The sequence below is a fragment of the Anabas testudineus genome, chromosome 3, assembly GCF_900324465.2.
Source record: "Anabas testudineus chromosome 3, fAnaTes1.2, whole genome shotgun sequence".
NCBI lineage: Eukaryota > Metazoa > Chordata > Actinopteri > Anabantiformes > Anabantidae > Anabas > Anabas testudineus.
In genome coordinates this window covers 26,945,491-26,966,493 of record NC_046612.1, presented here as the reverse complement: position 1 = coordinate 26,966,493, position 21,003 = coordinate 26,945,491, and the positions used below count along the sequence as shown (strand labels likewise).

General features: G+C 40.1%; 1 protein-coding gene across 1 annotated transcript in view; it reads right to left on the bottom strand.

Annotated features, from left to right (window-relative positions):
• Positions 1-21,003, bottom strand: part of cemip (cell migration inducing hyaluronidase 1) — a 125,227-nt gene that overhangs the window by 3,485 nt on the left and 100,739 nt on the right. Inside the window, exons 15-28 of the mRNA XM_026378053.1 lie at positions 16,044-16,113; positions 15,387-15,515; positions 13,257-13,342; positions 11,771-11,902; positions 11,368-11,403; positions 9,318-9,473; positions 7,876-8,056; positions 6,924-7,139; positions 6,025-6,236; positions 3,230-3,415; positions 2,923-3,127; positions 2,107-2,193; positions 678-835; positions 361-461 (exon numbers count right to left, since the gene is read on the bottom strand). Of these exons, the coding sequence (XP_026233838.1) occupies positions 361-461; positions 678-835; positions 2,107-2,193; positions 2,923-3,127; positions 3,230-3,415; positions 6,025-6,236; positions 6,924-7,139; positions 7,876-8,056; positions 9,318-9,473; positions 11,368-11,403; positions 11,771-11,902; positions 13,257-13,342; positions 15,387-15,515; positions 16,044-16,113 (1,955 nt within the window). The remainder of the gene's footprint in view (positions 1-360; positions 462-677; positions 836-2,106; positions 2,194-2,922; positions 3,128-3,229; positions 3,416-6,024; positions 6,237-6,923; positions 7,140-7,875; positions 8,057-9,317; positions 9,474-11,367; positions 11,404-11,770; positions 11,903-13,256; positions 13,343-15,386; positions 15,516-16,043; positions 16,114-21,003) is intronic.

Genomic DNA, 21,003 nt, shown 5'->3' with positions numbered 1-21,003 from the left:
ATAGACTTACTTTCAGTAACTCCCTGCCTCACATGTGGTTCTAAACAGCAGAGAAGTAACAGTACTATCATCACTCCCCCCATTCAGCTGCTTATAGCTGGTGATGGGATACATTCATACCATCTTTCATAACCATGATAAATTAAAAATAATGTTTTGTTTTTGCAGATTTCAAACTATTCACATGAGGGGATGATGGAGATGAAGTGAATAGTGTGAATCACTGGGTAAAAGCAGCCCATGAAGCAACAGCACCATCAGCTGTTTGATCCAGTGATTTCCAGGAACATTCAACATTATGCTGAAATGCTCTGTGAGCACATTTCTCTCAACAGACCCTGGTACACTATACTGAGTTACCTTTCAATTTGATGCTTTTGTCTGCCCCAAGTCTCTCCAGGACTTTAGTCCAGGGACCTCTGGTAGCCAGACGTCCCTTAGACGTCATGAGGATGATGGAACTAGAGCAAGAGTGAAGGACAGCTCATCATTTTCAAATTCAGCTGATAGTAGCTGCATGTGTCTTTTAAGCTCCAGTGTGTATTTTACATTGGAGCCTGAAACATTATTTTATGATTAAAATTACTTGAATTCCAACAGACAGTGTTCTACATAGCAGAGCTTTTACATTTGGAGGATTCAGCATCACCCAGTATTGTGTGTGTGTGTGTTTTTACCCATCTGCCAGTCCACTGATGTAGTTGTCTATCTGTGTAGGGATGCCCTGTAGGATAGAATTCCTAAAGCCTTTGCTCTCCACTACTTTCCCATTGTGCCCATCAATTACTGTCAGCTGTACGCCATCTTCTGGCTGGTACAACTTCTTTCCATTTACCTGTCACATCAAAATAAAAAATAAAAAACACATACATAAAAAGTGCTTCATTAAAATGAAAACTGTATATATAAGTACAAATAAATGGTGAGCTAAAGCAAGCAAAAGAAGAGCAGTGTGCTTGTTGATGGGATGGGAGACTTTATATTTTAGTATAATCTAGTTATATTCTCACTCAGTCAACAGATGGGCTTGTACGAGGTTCAGTCCAAAGTTGTAAAAATGACACAACAACTTTAGTTTTGCTCTTCCACAAAGATGAAACTATGGTCTAAACTGAGTTCAACATATTCTGACATTTATAACAAACAATTTTAGTTTATTAGAACTAGAACACGTGTTCATGTGGAAACATTTTTTTGTTTTTTTCACATATGTAGGTACTCTGCATTCAGGTGCCATCAGACACACACGTTTACCTAACATCTGCCCCGATGTTCATTCCTAACAACATTTTCCATTTTCAGTGATGCTGCTTAAGCATATGTGATGCTAATTTTCTGTTCATTTGTGTGAAACCATGCCGCAGAAGGGAGAAGATTCTGCTGACGGTGTAGGAGGTACATCCAAGATTAATAAGCAGTTTCAGCAAACTGACAATATGATGCATAGAAAATTAATTCAAATAAGAAAAATGCAATTAGTGCCAGCTGCATTCTTATGATCTATATTCATAGGAAACACAAATACAGTAACAGAACTTTCAAGTCAAAAGAGATGTGATAAATGGTTTAAATTTCTAACTTTGGGAGTGGAAGTGAGAACATTTACGTTCGTCTTTTACTTTAGCAGTTTGACCGCAGTAAATCTACTCTGGTGTGTTTACTTACGTGTGTTATGAACTACAGTTATTTAAGTTTGATTTATTTAAACCAATGTCCAGTTCAAAGTGACAGTGACAGTCTTTTTGGGGCAGTGAAGGTGAAACTGTGTGTGTGTTTTCATTGTTTCAGTATAATAAACCAGAATCAGTGATCTAAAGGCTGAGACAAACCAAACCGACGGTCACCTTGTGCGTCCTGCACCGTTGGCACTAGTGCTCCTTTGTTCATTATTTCATATATGTGAGTCTATTTCTGCTTTCCTTACTTAAACGACAAAGACAGACGACCACCGCCTGTTGGTATGGACAGTCTTTTGCTAGTGCCTTTTTTTTGGCTCAGATGAAGGTGACATGAGGTGACACTGGATGTGCCTCTGCCCAAAGCTGTTCTACCGAAGTCATCTTAACTTTCCTACTACTCCCCTGTCTGTATGAGACAAACATATACCTCGGTGAAGGCAAAGTCCTCCTTGATGTGGAAGAAGCGGGTGTTGTAGGACTCCAGTTTGACCTCCAGGAAATGTTCTGGTGAGTGCTGAAATAAGCAAAGGAACAGAGCTGGAATTAATACACAAGATTTGACATTTCACAGGAGCAATTTACACTAAACCAATGATATGAGCTCATCACAGCTGAAAATGCCACTTCATTATAAGAGCAAGATTGCATTTCTGAACATTGTTGTGGGGAAGCTGAGATAAGCAGCAGGATAAGTGAGCAGAGCATTTGTTATAAATATATGTATAATAGGTTGTTACATGAATTCTAGAGGTCAGAGTGTACAAATAAAGAAATATGAAAAGCACACCTTATGAACAGAAACATGTGTGGCTTGTTATAGAAGGAGAACATCACCAGGGGTCACACAGCACTTTGGGTTTGGATGTCTGATAAGATTGGCTGCTGACATTGTGCTAGCTGTGTTAGCATTATCTGTGTCTGACCTTATTTTTTATTTATTTATATATATATTTTATATTTAAGTGCAGAGAAAGTAGTGAAAGACTTCTGTTTTCAGCAGGGTTTTGAAAACTGGAAGAGAGGCTGCTGAGCATGTAAAGGTGTGTAGGTAACCCTAACCCTAACCCTAACCCTTTCAACATTTTGGAACCACTGAGTTGAAAAGTTTGAGGTGAGGTGAGGGGACCTCAGGACGTCGTCTGCTGGCAGAGCGCAGCAGACGGGAGGGATTGCAGACCTGGATGAGTAAAACATTGGGAAGCTTAAGACGCAGACTGTATAAAAAACAAAGTATTCCCCATACCATCCTGGCATTAGGTATCTTTCTGGGCAAAGGCACGTCGACAACGGGCAGCTCAGCATGTCTGGGGTAGGCCTGGGCCATGCAGTTACTGGGCGTACTGTCTTTAGGGATGACGGCGGTAATCTTCACCCTCTCACAACCCTTGACGGAGCAGAAGGCAAACTGCTCCCTGTCATTATGGGCCTGTACTTTCAGGAAGAGCAGGCTGCAGTAAACACAGTGAAGTTTTAGACAGTGCACACTTCCACTGACACTAGTACAGAAAAGTAGTGCTTAACAAAGAAAAGAGTCTTTGAGTGTGTCTGACCCGGTATCTTCCTCCCAGTAGTAGTATCCTCTGGTCTGACGGGAGTGGTTGATCTTGTCCCTCTGCGCCGTCCTCATGAACACACCGGTCTTGCGGGTCTGTTTAGTCAGGCGGTTGTGGATGTCGGAGATGACGGTGAAGGTGGTGTTTTGTGGGTAGCAGAGGCCCACGTTTATCCAGTCATTTCTAAATACAACAAGAATGTGTCAACAATTTAGACAAGCTTAAGCCATTCATAAAAGGAAACCTTTATTTAAACCTGTACATCTTTTTGACTTTAAATATCCTATGTACTGCTCCATTCGTCCATCCATTGTTAATCAAGTCTTGATTATAGTCTACTGTATGTATTAGTAGTCAGATTGTGAACAGTAACTAGCAACAAACACATGTAATGAAATAACAGTATGATAGTTGGCTCTAAAATGTAGTGAAGCTAAAGTATGAGATGGCAGAAAATGAAAAACTCAAAGTAGAAATACCTTAAAACTACACTTGAGTACAGTACTTAAAGACAGTGTACTATTTATCAGGACTACTAGTCTGAAACCACCAGCACCAGCTGAATCCATTACTGGTTGAGATGCTAGATAGATGATAAACACATTTATCAGCAAAACAAAAAAATCAGGAGGAGGTACCGTCTGTTTATTTCAGTGCATCACACTAAACAACGACAGGATGTCTAATTAAACTAGGATCAGTTCGTTTACCCTGAAGACAGCAGCTGTTTTTTAAAGACAATATTAAACAAGTCATTTTTCAGCTGGTTCTCGTTTCCTATTTTAATTTGTGAACTGTAGATGGCGCCATTAGTTTATGCACCACCAGTGGAAACATACCATGACTATATATCATGACTCTACGCTGTCCATGTCAGGGTGGACTCGGGCCACAGGGAATAGCTGACATGCTTGAAATGACGAGAAGCCTTTATGCAGTTTAAATGACTGAAGGCCACACTGTAAACACTATCTGAAGGGAGGAGCACCAAGTCAGGCTCTCCCATGTCTGTGGTGAATCCTCATAAATAACAGCAGTGCGAGGACTGAGCCGACAGCCTCCATTAGTTTACTTCTCTCGCCATGAATTATCCGAGTGACCTCAGGAGCTGAGCTGCCATTTACATAAAGCCTTTAAGGAGGGATTGGTGCTGAAAACAAAATTAATCACCTAACTTTCCATGTCATCACCCACATTTTCACATGAACTGTGAATAAAATGTCTTCTAAGTTCATTCTGACTGGATAGACATTTAACCACTTTGCGAAGGATTAAGTCAAAATTGAGAATGTCAGAACAGTTACAGTAAGCCCTGAAGAAAAGGCAAGCTTTGATCTTCTCCGTCAGCATCTCTTTTTCTAATCTTAACTGCTTCCGGTAGTTCTGGTTATGTATGACCATGAAGTGAACAGATGCCATGCAATATTCAGTTATCAAGTATCATCAAGTGGAGACAGTTGGGTTCAAGTATGTGTGCTGTGTGCCAAAACCAGAAATGAGGACCAAGCTACTGGGGTCTTCGTTGTATACATTTAGGCTTTTTTTCTCAAGAATTTCAGCCCCAAATAATGTTCTGCCACTTTGAAAAGTTTATCAAATTTCACACAGTTCCCTCTGGAGACACTACAACTGCCTCACACAACCTTTTTCACATTTGCAGCAGTCCTGCACAACAAGTGGAAACAGTCTTTGATGTGTAAAATCGGTAAAGTTCCCCTTTAAGGTCTCAGTGTTCTTCAAAGAACTCAATCATATGATGAGCCATCTAACCACATCTAAAAACTAAAGTGATCCTACTCAAAGTTGTGATGAAAAGCCTCCTCCTGCCTATGTACCTATAAAAACCTTTTAGGTTATTACAACGTAAAATCATGGTCAATTTAATTGACACAAACAAAAAACTTATCTAAATTCACATAGAATTATTCACACTCTTTAAAGAAAGGATGTATCAGTATCCTGCTCAAAAACTATATAATGAGGGCAGAAGAACACTCAGCATGCCCTCACTTATTATTATCGAAAAGCACAAGTTAGTGCATGGAAATGTGGCACAGGCATACATCTGCCTACAGCAGGACTGTATATATAACAGCTACTGTCTTGGTTCTTCACCAGCTAAGCTTTATGTGAGAGTGACAAAGAGAAAACAGCTCATTTGAGTTTGCCAGAAGACATGTGAGAGACATGTGCAAAGCTGATGGAGATCTATCCACACAGGCTTGGTGCTGGGACTGCTGCCAAAGGAGCTTCGACTAAATACTGACGTGAAAAAGGTGGATGTGTTTTTAATTAAAAGGTGAAAACATCCCAGGGGGGTGACTACTGTATAGACATGTTCTTTCTCTCCTCAACAACAGTCATTTTGTTGCTCTCAGTCACACACATGAAAAGTCCAAAGAATGACAAATGCACGGCTTCATGGACTGTCAGGTTTTGAAGGTTACGAGACAGTCTAAGAAACTTCAACAGAACATCTTTATTCATCCATGCTAAGAGAAAAATTTAAACCAAGTCCTCGCAATGTTAAAATCATTATTACTTGTAGCTATGTAGCTCCATATGTAGAGATTACAAGATAGGAAAATAGATGAGCATTTGTTAACACACACAAACAAAGTAGAGTCAAACTTAATAACCTCAGTACCTGAGATACATAAAATGATCTCAGGCACAGAAGTGCATATATGAATTAGCATTACTCGGTGCATGATTATTACCGTGTATAGACTATGTAGTTTATTTCTCCCTCTAATAACTGTTAGCTGTTTGTGTGTTGCGTGTCTACTGACTTGCTGAAGTTGATGAGCCAGATGGTGACCTCAGATGGTGCCGCCTGGTCCCAGTGGATGCTGTAGCCTTTGGCCAGTGTGATCACTGGCTGGAACTGCTGGTAGTGTTTCCTCTTCCCCAGGGCCCCCTCTAGGAACAGGGGCCGATCAGGATACTCATCCCTTACTATGTTCATGTTCAGGTTGGCAGGGTGACGTGTCTGGACATAGATCTGAAGAGAACAAGGCTTGAATTGTCAGCTGTTCACTGAAAAACAACAAAACACCTTTACACACATCAATAATAATAACAACTACGTGTCTGTGCCTTCAAATAACGACCTTATATGTATTAATATTCATACATTTTTTGCTACCTGTAAAGTTTGGCACGTGCACAACTGGAAATTAAGCAGATGACTCTAATTTGTTGGCGTCCTGCTCATTTAACCAAAGTGTGATGTTTAACTGAAATAAGTAAGGTACACGTGAACACCTACATTCATAAACATTACACCACACCCCATAGCAGTATAATACACTGTGTGGTCTGTCTTCTTTGGTCTAAGTTGACCAGAAAGGTAGCACAGTGTGAGATGACTTTATGACTGGACAGCCTCATGTCTATGGCTACATTGACCCTTATTGTCATTTTTGCTAGTGCAAAATTAACTATTTAAGTTATTAAGATAATTTGTTATTATCAGGAAAACCTACAAGTGCTCCTCTTTCACACTCTTGTAGTATTCCCACCATTAATATAATTACTACAATAGCTCGAACTAATGAAGGAACCACTTGTGAACAGCTCAGATGAATACGATGGATGAATAATTTCCTCACACAGAATACCCACTTTGTACTTGTTTATAATTTCAGAGAACCTTGACTGTGAAATAAAAAATTCAACAGAGGCCCACCTGTGCATAGTGGCCGCTGCAGATAGCAGCCTTCCAGTCAGGCACGTCAATGCAGTCGGGGTGACGGAGCAGCCAGTTGTCCTCTTTAACCAGGAAAGCCCCGGGATACTCACTGACTGAGCCGTCTATATCGTGGAAGACGGTTGTCTTGTCTCCGTCCATCTGCATATTATTAAACCAGGGACCCGGTTCCCCAAAAAACACTCGAGATGTGATCTACAATAAAGGGACAGAGTAAATGGTAAATGTTCTGCACTTATATAGCGCTTTTCTACCTAGCTGGTACTCAAAGCACTTTACACTGCATCTCATTCACACACCGATGGCAGAGCTGCTATGCAGCTGACCTGATTCACCGGGGGCAACTAGGGGTTCAGTATCTTGGCCAAGGACACTTTGGCATGTGACGTGGCAGCCAGGAATTGAACCACCAATCCTGCGATTGACAGTCAACTGCTCTACCTATTGAGCCACAGCCACAGATTTGTGTGACTATCAAAAAAGGCTACTTTCCAGTTAACGGAATTGCAACACGTCCAGTCTCCACAGCTGAAAATGGAGCTGTCTTAACAATAGAATCCATTTTCCTGATGACAGTGCTATGGCAAAACTCTGAATTTCATAATGTAACGTTACATTACGTGTTGGGAAACATTTATTTGAACTAGTATTTAGTGTTTTCTGCTAAAACACACAATGTGTATTCAGAGAATATCATCATTTCTCCTCATGTCATCTATTTGTTACATCATATGATGACGTTCTTACATTAGATCAAGTTTCTTAATCTTAGTTTGAAATCTGTGGCGGGAATGTGTTCCTTGTTGCCTGTTTGCTAATCTGAACAAATCTATCTATGGTCTGAGACTGAAGCACAGTCACCAGTGAGATTTTATTCTGCATATTCTTTTAGCCTTAAAGAAACTTTGGCCCTCAGATATCTCAGACTCACAGGTACGTGGTCGAAGGTGATGCCAGTGACGTTATTATTTGGGCAGCTCTGCCACGAGTTGTTAAGCCTGAAACCAAAGGCACTGGTGTGCCGTCCATCCAGCGCTGTGTATTTACGAAATGTACAGTTCTGCACATTGATAGGCCCGTCATAGATCTGCATGCCCCGGATAGGAAAATCACTGCAGGGAAACAGAAACACACACACACAAAAACTGTTGTCAAGCTGACATCAAATTTGATCAATCACAAACTTTTCTCAGCAGGCATTACAAGGTAACAAGCATACAACTGAGGAAGGTTCCCTCTTCCAGGATGGACAGTCCTACAACTTGTGTGAACAGAAAGGAGCAGACTGAGAAGTTTGGACAGTAAATGTGGCTAAAGTTAAAATACTGTGTTCCCTGCTGTGCAGAACAGACTTTCATCACTCAAGCATTTATTTACTTCAAGAGAGTGATGAAACTATTTCAAAGTCAGACAGAAAGGGACAAAAGAGTTTCATCACTCGTCAAGTACAGAAAGACAAAGAGACACTAAGGTAAAGGTTAGTTTTAATTAATTTATCAATGTTTCTCAATGTACCACAATTTTTAAATGACATTTCTGCTCTTTGTTTTGATTTTCTGCCCACAGCTTTTGGGTGTTCTGGTTGTTTTCAGCCATTCGAGCCATCATCAGTCTAAAATTATTTTAAGCCATTTTAGCTATACGTTACTTTAGATCCCATGTCTGGTTGTTCTCTAATTAAAACAGTGCCAATTTTGTGCCAAAATGTGAACGTACTAGCTGATGCCTTCAAGCGGTGACAAAGGTCAAGACCACAGTTCCCATTTTGGTCTAACTGGAGTGGCAAAAGCAGTGTGTGTGTGTGTGTGTGTGTGTGTGTATCTTTTCTAGCAAATGTTCAGCACAGTGTGAGAGTGCTCACGCAACGGCGTGTCTGAGTTAATCTGGTTGCATCAAAGGATGTCAGGCTGAATCTGAAGCATCTAGACAGTAGCGCTTCATGTTGAGTTCTCATTTTCCCACACAACAAAGGAATCACTAATAATACTGCTGTTGAGACATTCCTTCTGTGCGCTGCCAAGTGGGCCGGGGCACGGGACTGATTTCTAGCATTCCAAGTCTGGCTCTCACACATACCAGCCTTTATTTAACTGGAACTCCACCCAAAATCTGTCTTTGGGGTATTACAGAACCTTTGGCGTGAAAAGTAAAAGTTTTAAGTTCTCATCATTCCTTCATGAACAACAGCAGCTGGGGTCAGTTTAATGAATAGGAGTTAAAAAAGATCACAGCGGTGACACATCATGACAGAGAGATGTCAAATCATGCAGCATTTCTCTCCTCTCCTACCATATATGCTGAGTATGTTCCAAACAATCTAAAACAAGACTGTGAGCTTTAAGACCAAAACAATGAGCTATAACTGTCACTTACATGCCACGTGGCAGGCTCCTGCCTGTGAGATCTGAACCCCCGACTCCCCAGATCTGGTTGTCAGGGAAGGGCATCCCGCGATTGTCACTTTCCCCCACAAACAGCGAGTTCTTCACCTGTTGACGAGAACCGTCATCATCTGGAAACGTCCCCCCACTGCACACAAATACACACAAAGTGGGAGTTAGAGTCTGGAAGTGCAAAAACCCGTAGCACTATGTGTAAAGACAGTAGTACATATTTAAGTAGTAGTATAAGTCCTGTAAAAATTTTTATTGATCCCACGGTGGTAATTCCTTGTAAATACTAGTATTAGTTTGGTGTAAATTCATGTTTCACTTAAAGCATCAGTGGTCGTTGTACGAATAGAAACAGGACAATAAATAAGCAAAAACAATGCTAACAGATTTTTTTTATTTTGTTTTAAACTAATAAAAAAGTCAGACCTTCTTTAAATCATCATTGAACTTGATGCTGATTTTTCCTTCATATACCTTGTGAATTAGGTTTCTGCAGAAATCTAAAATGCTCAGGCCTTGTTAAGTGTAATTCATGTACAGATTCAAGGAGAGAACAAAGTTAACGAAGCATTTTCTCAATAGAAAATGTATCAACATTCATTTAATTTCTTCTCTTTACAAATTGACCCTTTTGTTAGTAACAGTAAAAAAAAAAATGTCGCAGATACACACCAAAGAAATTCGACTTACATTTTTGGGGTGTTTACCGTCAACTGCAAACTTTCAAAGGTAAAAAATATGGTAAAAAATGAAGTGATACTGTGGAGACTGGGTGTGAAAAAAGCAGCTGGTGAAAGTGAAGCTGATTTTAATTGTTCTTAGAGCTGCTTCATCCATAACAATACATCAGCATTTATTATTTCTTTAGATTTTGTATTGATAATCTACAATCTGCCAACCTGCAACTAAAGCTGTCTTATGACACAAGCAATAACAGCAACCGCAAATCACTTTCACGCTTTAAATCCCATTTATTTGCATCTATTTGCATTTTTTGCACACTTGGGCAAAAATGCTTCACTTTGCATTTAGTTTTTTCTTTTTTTTAGAGGGGCTATCAAATTTAAATTTAAACTCAATTTAGTACTCACAAACCTTTGGTAAATCAGGGCTTATATAATTAATATCACGTGTGTTTTTCTTAACCAACAAATCAAATGCAAGCTGAGGAAGAACAACAGATCTTGTACTTGTCTTGTATAATCCTCGTAGTAAAGTTTAATTGACTTTTTGTGTGGTAATGAAGTGTATCCACACGTGCTACAGCACGGCGTCTTTAGCTAACAAACAGCTGAAGAAGACAAAGCTTCTTCTTTCGCAAACAACAAAACAGTGCCAGAGCCAACATCTGGTAAGGATGTGAAAGAGAGTGAAACAGTCAGGCCGCCTGACCAAATCACTGATATATATATATATAAACACAGGTTAATGACAGCACCTTTGCTGTCTCGCCTGCTATGTCAACATCAAAAATCACAAGGAAAGTTAGACGGTTATCGTTTAAAGTTTGACAGTCCCTGTTACTGACTATGCAGTGTTCTGTTTCTTTTGCCCGACAACACATTGAGTCTGAAACAGTGGTTTAATGGTCAATCATTTTTGCCAAAGCAAGTTAAAAATCTAATTTTAAAGTGTATACACCCTGGAGACTGTGTCTGAAAAGCTCTGCTTATTGTGGACAAACCGTATTCACCTGCAAGCCCGCTGCTTTGTAAAGTCAGTTGAAAATGTCTTCCCAATTCATACCTCTGTGACCATCACACCCCTAAATTACTTTCCACACTGAATCAAAGCACAGTGATTCCCAGTGCATCCTAAGCAGACTCCTTATAAGCTCTTTTTCAATTACTCACAGAGAGAGAGAGAGAGAGAGAGAGAGAGAGAGAGAGAGAGAGAGAGAGAGAGAGAGAGAGAGAGAGAGAGAGAGGTAGTCCTGCATCAACACAAGTAAATGCAAACAGCAGCCCTTTATTAGAAATATGAACCTTGATTTAATAGCAGGGGGTATGAGTGGCAGAGGGGGGTCTTACCTTGCCAGAGTGAGGCCAATGCCATTATCAGCAAATCTAAACAAGAAAGGGAATATTATCACTGTGAGCACAGTAATATGAGGTCTCCTGAGGACAGCACACACACACACACACACACACACACACACACACACACACACACACACACACACACACACACACACACACACACACACACAGATGTAGTCTAAATGACATTAAATATTATAAAATAGGGATGAGTTTTAATTTTTATCTCAAACATGCTGAAACAACCTGTAAACTCATAATGATGATTTGATTAACTCCTTCCGCTGCACTGATAGTGTTTGTTTGTTTGTGTGTTTGTCAACTAACATGTATTTCCTCCCTCACACTTTCCTTGGTCAGAGAATTTTTCATATGGGATCCATGAAGTACTTACTGGCAGTCATCCAGCCACACATCCCCTCCTCTCAGCCAGGCTCCATGGTCCTGGTTCTTATAGGCTACAAAGTGGTGGATGAGAGCAGGGATTCTGGGTTTGAAGGGGTCAGCATCCTGGTGGGGGCCATACCTAAACAAATGAAAAGCACCCACAGCCCCACAGAGACAAAGTATAGTCAGGGTTGCAAAATCTGGTCCTACAAATCTGTGGAATCTAGACACCAAACCAGACAACAGTGGAAGGGAGCTGAAAGTTGGCTGGGAGTTGGCTAGCTTTTGATTAGGAGCAGCAATCCTAAGTTCCTAGACTAGACCTAGACCTAGACTGTAACTAGACTGTAACAGTCTATTCTCACTCAAAGCTATTAACATTTTCCAGTATTTACAGTAATGTACAGCAATATCTCATGTAAATGTCTTTTACAGAATCAGTGGCTCTGCATTGCTCTTGCCAGCCGCCTGTCAGTCAGTTCCCAACCTACTTCCAGCTACGTTCTGTCTCCTGTTGCCTCATGTTGCATAGTCCACATTCCACATATAAGCCACGTTCATGCAACAGAAGGCAGCTAGTTCTTTGTTCACAAAAGCACATAAACCCACTTCTGACCCTAACTGGGTCTGCTAGCAATACTCCTGTCTGATCCAAGCCTTGGGTCTCTGTATGCTGGGTGCTGAGCCCAGATCAATTTGTTGACCTCATGACCTCATCACTTTCCCCTTTTCTGCAGTGTGGTTTTGGCTGCTCTTGTAACAGTGCAGTGATGAGTGGCTGATATTGTGGTGATGGCTAGGTGTTTCCTAATGGCTGTTAGATAAGCTATATAAAGCTGATGCTCAAAGAATGTCCTCATATATTAATAACATTAATGTCCCATATATAATCATCAACATGAATTGCTCCTATCAAATAGCTTTAATCTAACATTTTTGGAGCAGGTGCTTGAGCTACAAAATGTCTCTACTGGTACCAGTGAAAATGGCATAATGCAAAGACACTGAACAGTTACTGAAACATGTTCAACACAAACTGTTTACTAAATGGAATTTGAGATTATGAACATCTTAAGGTTTATATCCTTAGTTTGTTTTCTGTGAACTGTCTGATTCACAAACTTTTCAGTAGCACAAAATAACAAATCCTAGTTCTGCTGGTCCTGCACAGTCAGGTTGCTTTTAGTTTTTTTAAGGCGACACAATCTGTGAAAAAGGTTTGTGAGAAAAAAGATGTGCCCACTTTAAATAGCATCACTTAGCTGGAAGGGAGTGGTGAGAAGGGTGTATTCATACTGAAGTGGTGAGATCAAGATGACACATTGGTTCTTTCACACTGACTACTTTTGACTGTAGTCACACGATGGTATTTTCTTTCTTATTCTTGTACTCTTGTACTTTTACTTATGTTAATTTCCACGCCAGAAATCTCCCTTTGGTATGAGTAAGTCTTAAAGTGTTAAGTGTACATTTACAGAACTGAGGAGTCTGACCTGGCTCCAATCAGAGACAAGAAAGGTCTCTTGTCCTTGTCGTTGGCCTGGGTAGTCTTTACTCCGTTATCAAGGATCATTCCAGCCTGAAATGAAAAGAAGATAAACTATATCTGAAGCAGTATGAGACATCAAACACAAAGAGTGTCATTTTCTCATGCAGGGAGGGTGCATGTGAAAAATGTTACTGGCTTATTCAACCAATATGTCAGGCTCAGTAGCTGAAGGTGTACACTTTTCTTTTAATGCTCCTTTCCAGACACAGGTTGAACAGTCGCCATCAGGTCTTCATTAACAGGCATAGATTACAGATTAAATCAGCTGCAGCTGCAGTCATTTTGTCCTGCTAAGTTCTGTGGCCCTGACGGTGCTTGTGGTGCATTTCATAAAATTGCCTACTAACTTTGACATCATCATCTCACTCTCACACCTGCAGTGAGATGTTAAAGGTATGCAGTAGCATATATTTACTTACATCATTGATGTAAGTACCCATCAAATGCAAAGACCGCCCTACCTGCAATCAGTAACAACTCACTGGGGTTAGTTTTTACTTGGTGCTATTGATAAAATCTGCCAGCAAGACTTGAAGTTGGCAGTTAAACACTGCCTAAAACTGAGAAACTTACTTCTGTCTGAAATCGTTATCTATTGATAAAAAAAGTCCAAATTCCAGTTAAATCTTAAATTAAAGTCTCTGCACATTTAATTGAGTTGTTCTTCGGTGTATTTGTCTTTCCATTAACGTTACCTCTAGTCTTTATTGCAGCCCAAGTGAACATATGCTCATTGCATTCCCACAAATATTTCAGTTAGCAGTCGAGTTGTATAGTAATGTCATTTGTAGGACACTATTCTGATCTCATGAGTCCAGTGCTCTTCTTTTAGCTCTACTTCATCTCTACCAGCTCTTTAGCTGCTCCACATGTGACTTACTTGACTTTCATACGTAACACTCTTCCTAGTGCACATTTGTCTTATCTGTTTTAAATATAATACAGTTTATTTGTTGAGAGGCAACAAAATCACACGCTGAGTATAGAGCTAAAACACTTCAGACTGCAAAAAGATTCAAAGTTGCATATGATTCTCAGTGGTTCTCAGTTTGGCATCACTGGCAAAGCATCAAATATTGGTAATATTGTGTAAAACTGCTCTATAATAGGCTGGCACACTCCATTTAGAGATCACTGGGACTGGGATGCGTTTGTGTCTCAGAAACATGTGGTGAAGCTATAAATTCTACGACCAGGCTGGAAACATTCAAAGCGACTTCCATCAAAGTAGCAAAGAACAAACTACCCCCTGTTGTTTCAGAGCCCTTAAAGCACAATTCTCTAACTGTTCCTTACACAAAATAAAATATTAATAATGATAAAACCCATCTCCAGCCATTTGCTGCTTCAAAACAAAGACACCACTGACACGATGCAACCTTTTCTCTCACAAACACCCCGGGGTGGCAGCCCGACGTGAGTTATGCTCCCATTAGGATGATCTAAATTAAAAGTGAAGAAAGAAGGAAGGAGTGAGAAAGAGATCACTGTTGGGGGCAGAGAATGGAGGGAAATAACAATAACACTTCCTCTCCACCAGCGCCTCATAAATCTCTCTTAGCTGGAGCTGTGCTGTGCTCGATGCCGCGGGCGCCTCTAAACTCTCTCCCGTCCTCTCCATCTCATCCCTCTCCTCTGGCTCACTTTCCTCTGTCTGTTGATTTCGCTGTTCTTGCTATTCACCTATTGCTCTTCCTCTTTCTTTTAAACAGCAGATCACATCTGTAATCCTGTTTTTCTCCACAGCTCAGAGTGACGTGATGCTTTTAATATTCAAAATAGCAAATCAATTAAGGAACAGTATTAAGTCAAGGGAAGAGGTCAGCTTATCACTTCAGCAATCCAGAGACTATTGTTGCCACCAAAAAAACGAGTTTTCATTTTGTCATCATCAGTTTAATATTTTATTATCTTTTTTTTGTTCAGTTTAAAGTGGTCTCCCCCATGTTAATGTAATTTTCTGGTGTATTTTATGTTTATGCATTTCCTGCGGTGGACCAAGGTCAGTATGAAAAAAGCCTGAATGCTAGGAATGATCAACAGGTGTTGGAGCACAGAGGATCCTCAGACTCACCCTGTAGTTGGAATGGGCCCTGTTGTTGACGAATTGGCCCATGGGTGTGTGTTCAGTCTTTCCAGGGGAGTACAAACCCTCTGAGGGGCCAGTGGGCACATGGTGGAAGATAAACCAGAACCCAGTTTCCTGAGATATCACAAACACGAACAAACACATACACACAGAAAAAGAAGCTGTCACAACAAATGGTAGTTTCTTTAAAAATAACTGCTATTACTGTTACTGTTAGATTAAGTAGATGTCTTTTTACTTATTGACTCATGCACATTCCCACATGCAGCCTCGACTTTGCCACTCCACATGTCTGCCTGTCTGTTTTTGTGTTGTTCTTCGCAGGTATGCAAATGAGAAAAGTCATTACACTGGTGAGCATAAATGAGAGTCCACTCCACCCAGCATGTCCTCATGAAATCCAGTATGATCATAATTGGCACTCCATCATAGTGAAAGTGCACCAGTGCCTCTGTCCGTTGTCTGCTTGATTCTCAAGTTAATAGGAGTATACAGCCATTAATCTGACCTGGCAATGTGGTAATGAGACAGACTTCCACCTGGAGAGAGATGAGAGGCTGGGGTGGAAGGAGGAAATGGGGGCAGAGGGGGTTGGTGAAGGAAGGGAGAGGAGAAAGTGAAACGGCAGCGTGAGGAACTCACCTCTGAGCCTGCAGCAGCACAGTTGATGAGGTTGTTATTGGGGTTGGCGATCCAGAAAGTTGAAGTGGCGCTGTACGGAGGGAGAAAGTTGGAGGAGAAAAATAGAGAGAAAAAAGTTTGGTTATTGGATTTCACACAAATAGTGTGAAGAAGTGATGAGACACTGCCTCTCAAAACACAGTAACTGAGGGACATCAGCAGTGTTGGCACACGAGTTGGCATGTGTCAGGTCCTTTATACGTCATTTCTTATATTGTTACGTTTTCAGCATATTGCATCTTTGTGAATAAATAGTTTGGTTAAACAAAAAAATTTCCCAATAGTCTATTAAGCTATTTACGTGAATTGAGCTGCTGGATCAGTTTCAGATTACTCTGTTCTCTGGTTCTCCATTTCCAGATCAAGATGCTGTTCAAAGTTTAAAAATGAGCACCGAATTGAAAAATAAGTCAAAATGTTTCTAGCTGCATTGCTGATGTGTTCAGTGATTTACAAGCATATAGAAAACACATCAGCAGCCCATTTATGACTGATGTGGTAACAGATGCTTTGTGGCTGCACTTATTGTAATGAATGTACCACATTATGTACTCTTATCTTTCCTGTCATGGCCATTTCTTCTTCCTTCTTTGTTCTTGCTTCATGCTGAAATGTACAGTACATTCATTGGACCTCTAGGGTAAAGCCTGCTAACAACATTAAAGATCTGCAACATCTATTATACTCTAAAGTGATCTCCCAAGTTTTTCCTGGCTTGTTTCTAAATTATACCCTGTTTGCCACTCATTTATTTTCAGACATAGTTTCCTCTGGTGCAAAACGCTGGTAAACAAGGCGCTGAGACTTCATGCAGTGTGTTTTTCTTTTTTTTATTTTACCCGAATCACATTTTATCACCAATTAATACATAAAAACAGATCATTCCAAAAATGTTAATACTTTTTCTCACCACCGTAAGATGAAACATTGCTTCTTTCCCCAAAATTCTTCCTTAGACAATGCAGTTGAATTATTTAAAAGATCCAACCCTTAAGTTAAACTGTTTGTAAATCTAAGCAAGCTTCTAGCATTTAGAACAAATTATATCATTTCAACCCAGATAAATTACAAACTCATTTGGACTCAGCAAATTGTGGCAAAGTGGGTTTGCTCTCTACTATAACCCTCATCCTAACCTGTCTGCTCTTTGTCCTCTCAATTATGCATCCGTAACAAGGATATATAGTCCTCTACCCATTGCTCCCTGCAGCAACTCTGTTTGGATGACAAAGAAATTAGCTCAGTGTAATCAAGGTCTCAGCCAGCCCCAATTAAGGTTCAGTCACCCCAGGCTCCTTGATGTGTTTTCACAGAGAGAAAGACGAGGTCCAACACACGAGGACAGTGCAGACACAGGCTTATTTTAACATTGTGTACAAGCATTTTAGGTCATATATTGTAAACGTACGGGGGTCTGAAGGTCAGAGTGAACAGTAAATAATGACATTCTTGTTTAATAAAATTGAGTAGGAGTAGGAATTAGGAACGTCAGACACTTATGTCATATGTCTGTATCAAGACAACTAAGAACAGATTGATCTGCATGGAGAGATCCCACTAAAATAGATGTTATGTTATTTAGGTGACTCTTTAACAAACATGCAGGAGTTCACTGGTAACTAAATGCCTGCAGATCTGCAACAATGTGCTGATGTAATTGACTGCTAATAGTAAAAAGCAGTGCTCTGCACAATTTATAAAACTGACATGTTCTGACATTACCAGCACAACACAAAACAAACCATCATGGAGCTCTCTGAACTCAAAATAATAAGAGCCCAGCATCAGCATTTATTAAAGTGAGTTCTGTCTGATGACTCCTCGGAGCAGATGTCAGCCATACCAACACAGCATTTAGTGCAAGTTGTAAGTTTTTTTTAGTTTATGTACATATAGATATTATTATGTATAATCAACTAATTGAAAAGTGATGGATTAACTGCATTGAAGCCACACATGCCACAATCTAGTAACATCCCTGGTGTGTGAGGTGTGTGAGGACACACACGTGATGTCTACCTTTTTTACATTTCCAGTCTACTTTTTTACCATCAGCTAGGAAATAAAAGGTAAAATGCTCAAAAATAATCTTTTCAAAAACCTGGTATACTACAAATACTGGATGCTTGCATCTGCTTCATATGGATTTGTTAATAAATTATTAAATGTGCAGAAAGCTGCATGCTTTGACAGTGTTGGTTGTACAAACACCTGCAGGTTGTACAAAAACAGCGACAGAACATAATTTGTGTTTTACATTCATGCAGATATAATTCATTCTAATCTTCATACTATTACACTATTACATTCTTCTTTGTGCTTTTTGTTCAATTCAGCACTTTTCTCTTTGATTTCTAGATTTTTAAAGAAGTGAGTTATTGGTGGCTCCTTTTTACACTACAGGATTCTATCTTACAGCAACAATGTCATTCTCAAATGTCTTTTTTTTTGTGTGCATTCCTCTGTTTCTTTTCTGTATGCAAGTTAATGCCTCTGAAAGCACCTTTCGCACATGCACCAGGCATAATGAGAAACCGATTATAGTTCTATTTGCAGCAGTGTGAGAAAAGGCAGCTTAGGGTAAGAAATGTGAATAGAAATGGCAGAAATGCAGTTTAGCTCCACAACAGCTCAGCACATGGCAGCACTACACCTTAAACTTCCTCCTTTCTTAACGTTACCCACTGTTTGGCTGTTCTATTGGTATTTGTTTCCCTTTCACCCTCTATTAAACCTTTCCTAACTGTATTACTAGTGTGGCTGGGTAGCATGCTAACATTTAATATATAGTGGTAAATCAGCTCGTGTAAAAAGCTGATTAGAAAATATTCAAGTTCGAAATGAGGTGTCTTTTTATTTTAACCTGGTTACTTATAAAAGCACTGTATTGATCTGACCACCTTGAAGATGAACGGTCAGCTAAACTTAAAGGATTCAGAATCAAAGCGATTACAGATTCTCTTCTGGGACTGTGAGTGTGTGAACGAAAGTCACAGAAATTCATCTAATAGTTGTTAATATTTAGACAGGAAACATGGGGGACCATAAGAAGTGAGGACATCACCAGTGTCATACTGAAATTAGCTGTAAATGATGGATTAATTATTTGGGTGGTTTAGTGTAGTGGTAAGATCACAGCCTTCCATGTGGGAGACTAGGAGTTCAAATCCCAGCTGTGGCCTACAACCAGTAGGGGTCCTTAGGCAAGACCTCCACACGCTTACCCTGCCTACCATTGTAAGTTGCTTTGGATAAGAGCGTCTGACAAATGACTAAATGTAAATGAATATCTGTACAAACCATTGTGCTAATTCATTAAGTACCTTTATTACTGAATATGTGAAAGTTTTGGCCTGCTGATGCCACTAGGGGATCACAAATGTTCTACTGAATATCTGTAGCACCAGCCAATAGTCACCAAAACTATTGAGCCAAGGGACTAAGTGGCTAGCGGAACAATGCTGCTAGCACACGTCCCGATTGATTGACTGTGCTTTTGCAAAACTGTCTAAAACCAATGCTCTGTGTGGAGAATGGTTGGTTTGGCAGTGGGTACATCCTAAAATTTCAGGCTTAAATCATATCATAAGTGGCAAATAGTTGTTGAGGACTCTGCAATAGTAGTTTAAGCTGATTCAGTTCAAGGTATGAAGGCTGGACAAGATGGTCTTTAACTTAAAAATAATATATGCCTGTTTGACTGAAATTCTCTTTCTTAGTTGGAAAGCTGTGGCCTGACACGCTGTTTGCTCAGGTAGGTACGTTGATGTGTCAGAGCACAATGACATTCCTATTCTCAAACTTAATGTTAAAAATCCTGACCCTCAAAAAGTTCTTCAAGATGAGGGGGGCTGGCAAAGATGTCCTCATAATGGTGAAATGTCATCAGTTTAGAGCTAAACTGTGTTCACAAAAACGCAATAAGAGATGTACCTACACGCACATGCACACGTTTTATCTTTAAATAGCAGTGCTTTAACCCGGCACATTCATCTGATCAGTATAAATGACAGTTCTCATCCCCCTCATGCAGCCCACATGTCTCCTGTTCCTGGCAAATCTGACTAAAATTTATTGTTTTCATCTGAGCATTTAAATTCAACACATACACAACTCAACAATGACGGGGGAAGAGACAGAAGAAGCCACGTGGGAGCATGAGAAGCTGACTGGAAATTAATCATCATAAATCTTGCAGTGGGGGGTGTTGTTAGTGCAATCCTGTTTTATTAAATTGGAAATTTTGAACCAAAGTAATAAACACACTGGGATTTGAAAATGATTACAGAATACAATGATCCAGGCAAATTGGAGAAAAAGCCTCATTTGAAGTGTAGTGCATTGTGTATCAGCAGGCTGTTAGAATTGGATAAATTAAAAGAGAAGACAAGAGAGGAGAATGAAAGCTGAGAGAAGTCACTACACAGCGTTCGAAGCAGCTAATTCCTTCTACTTCCCTGATGATCGAGAGCAGGTGGATGACTCCATGTGAGTGAAAGCAAAAGCATCCCTAACCTTGGCCTTTATGCTCTGCAGCTGAAGGCAGAGGCAGCATGGAGAGATAAAAAGTCATGTGACCTGGATTAAAGTACTTTATATTCTGAGCTGCATCTTTCTGCTTTAAATATAATGCCTTGCAAACAAAGTGAGGGTGCAGGGAGCAAAAGTGGCTACCTCTATTCATAAACAGAGCTTATGTATGTGTGTCTGTGCATGGCTATGTTTGTGAGGACCCCTTTGAGTTCTGTAGACAGTGAGTGCAGACATATTTGAAAGTGAGAAAATTCTGGCTGGCCATTCGCCCCTGTGCATGGTTGTTTGTTTTTAGGATTCAGGGTAGAATCTGATTTAGCTCAGGGCCATAATGCACCAAGCTGACAGCTGGTTGTGCCATGGAGTCCTGTACCAGTGTACCCACAGT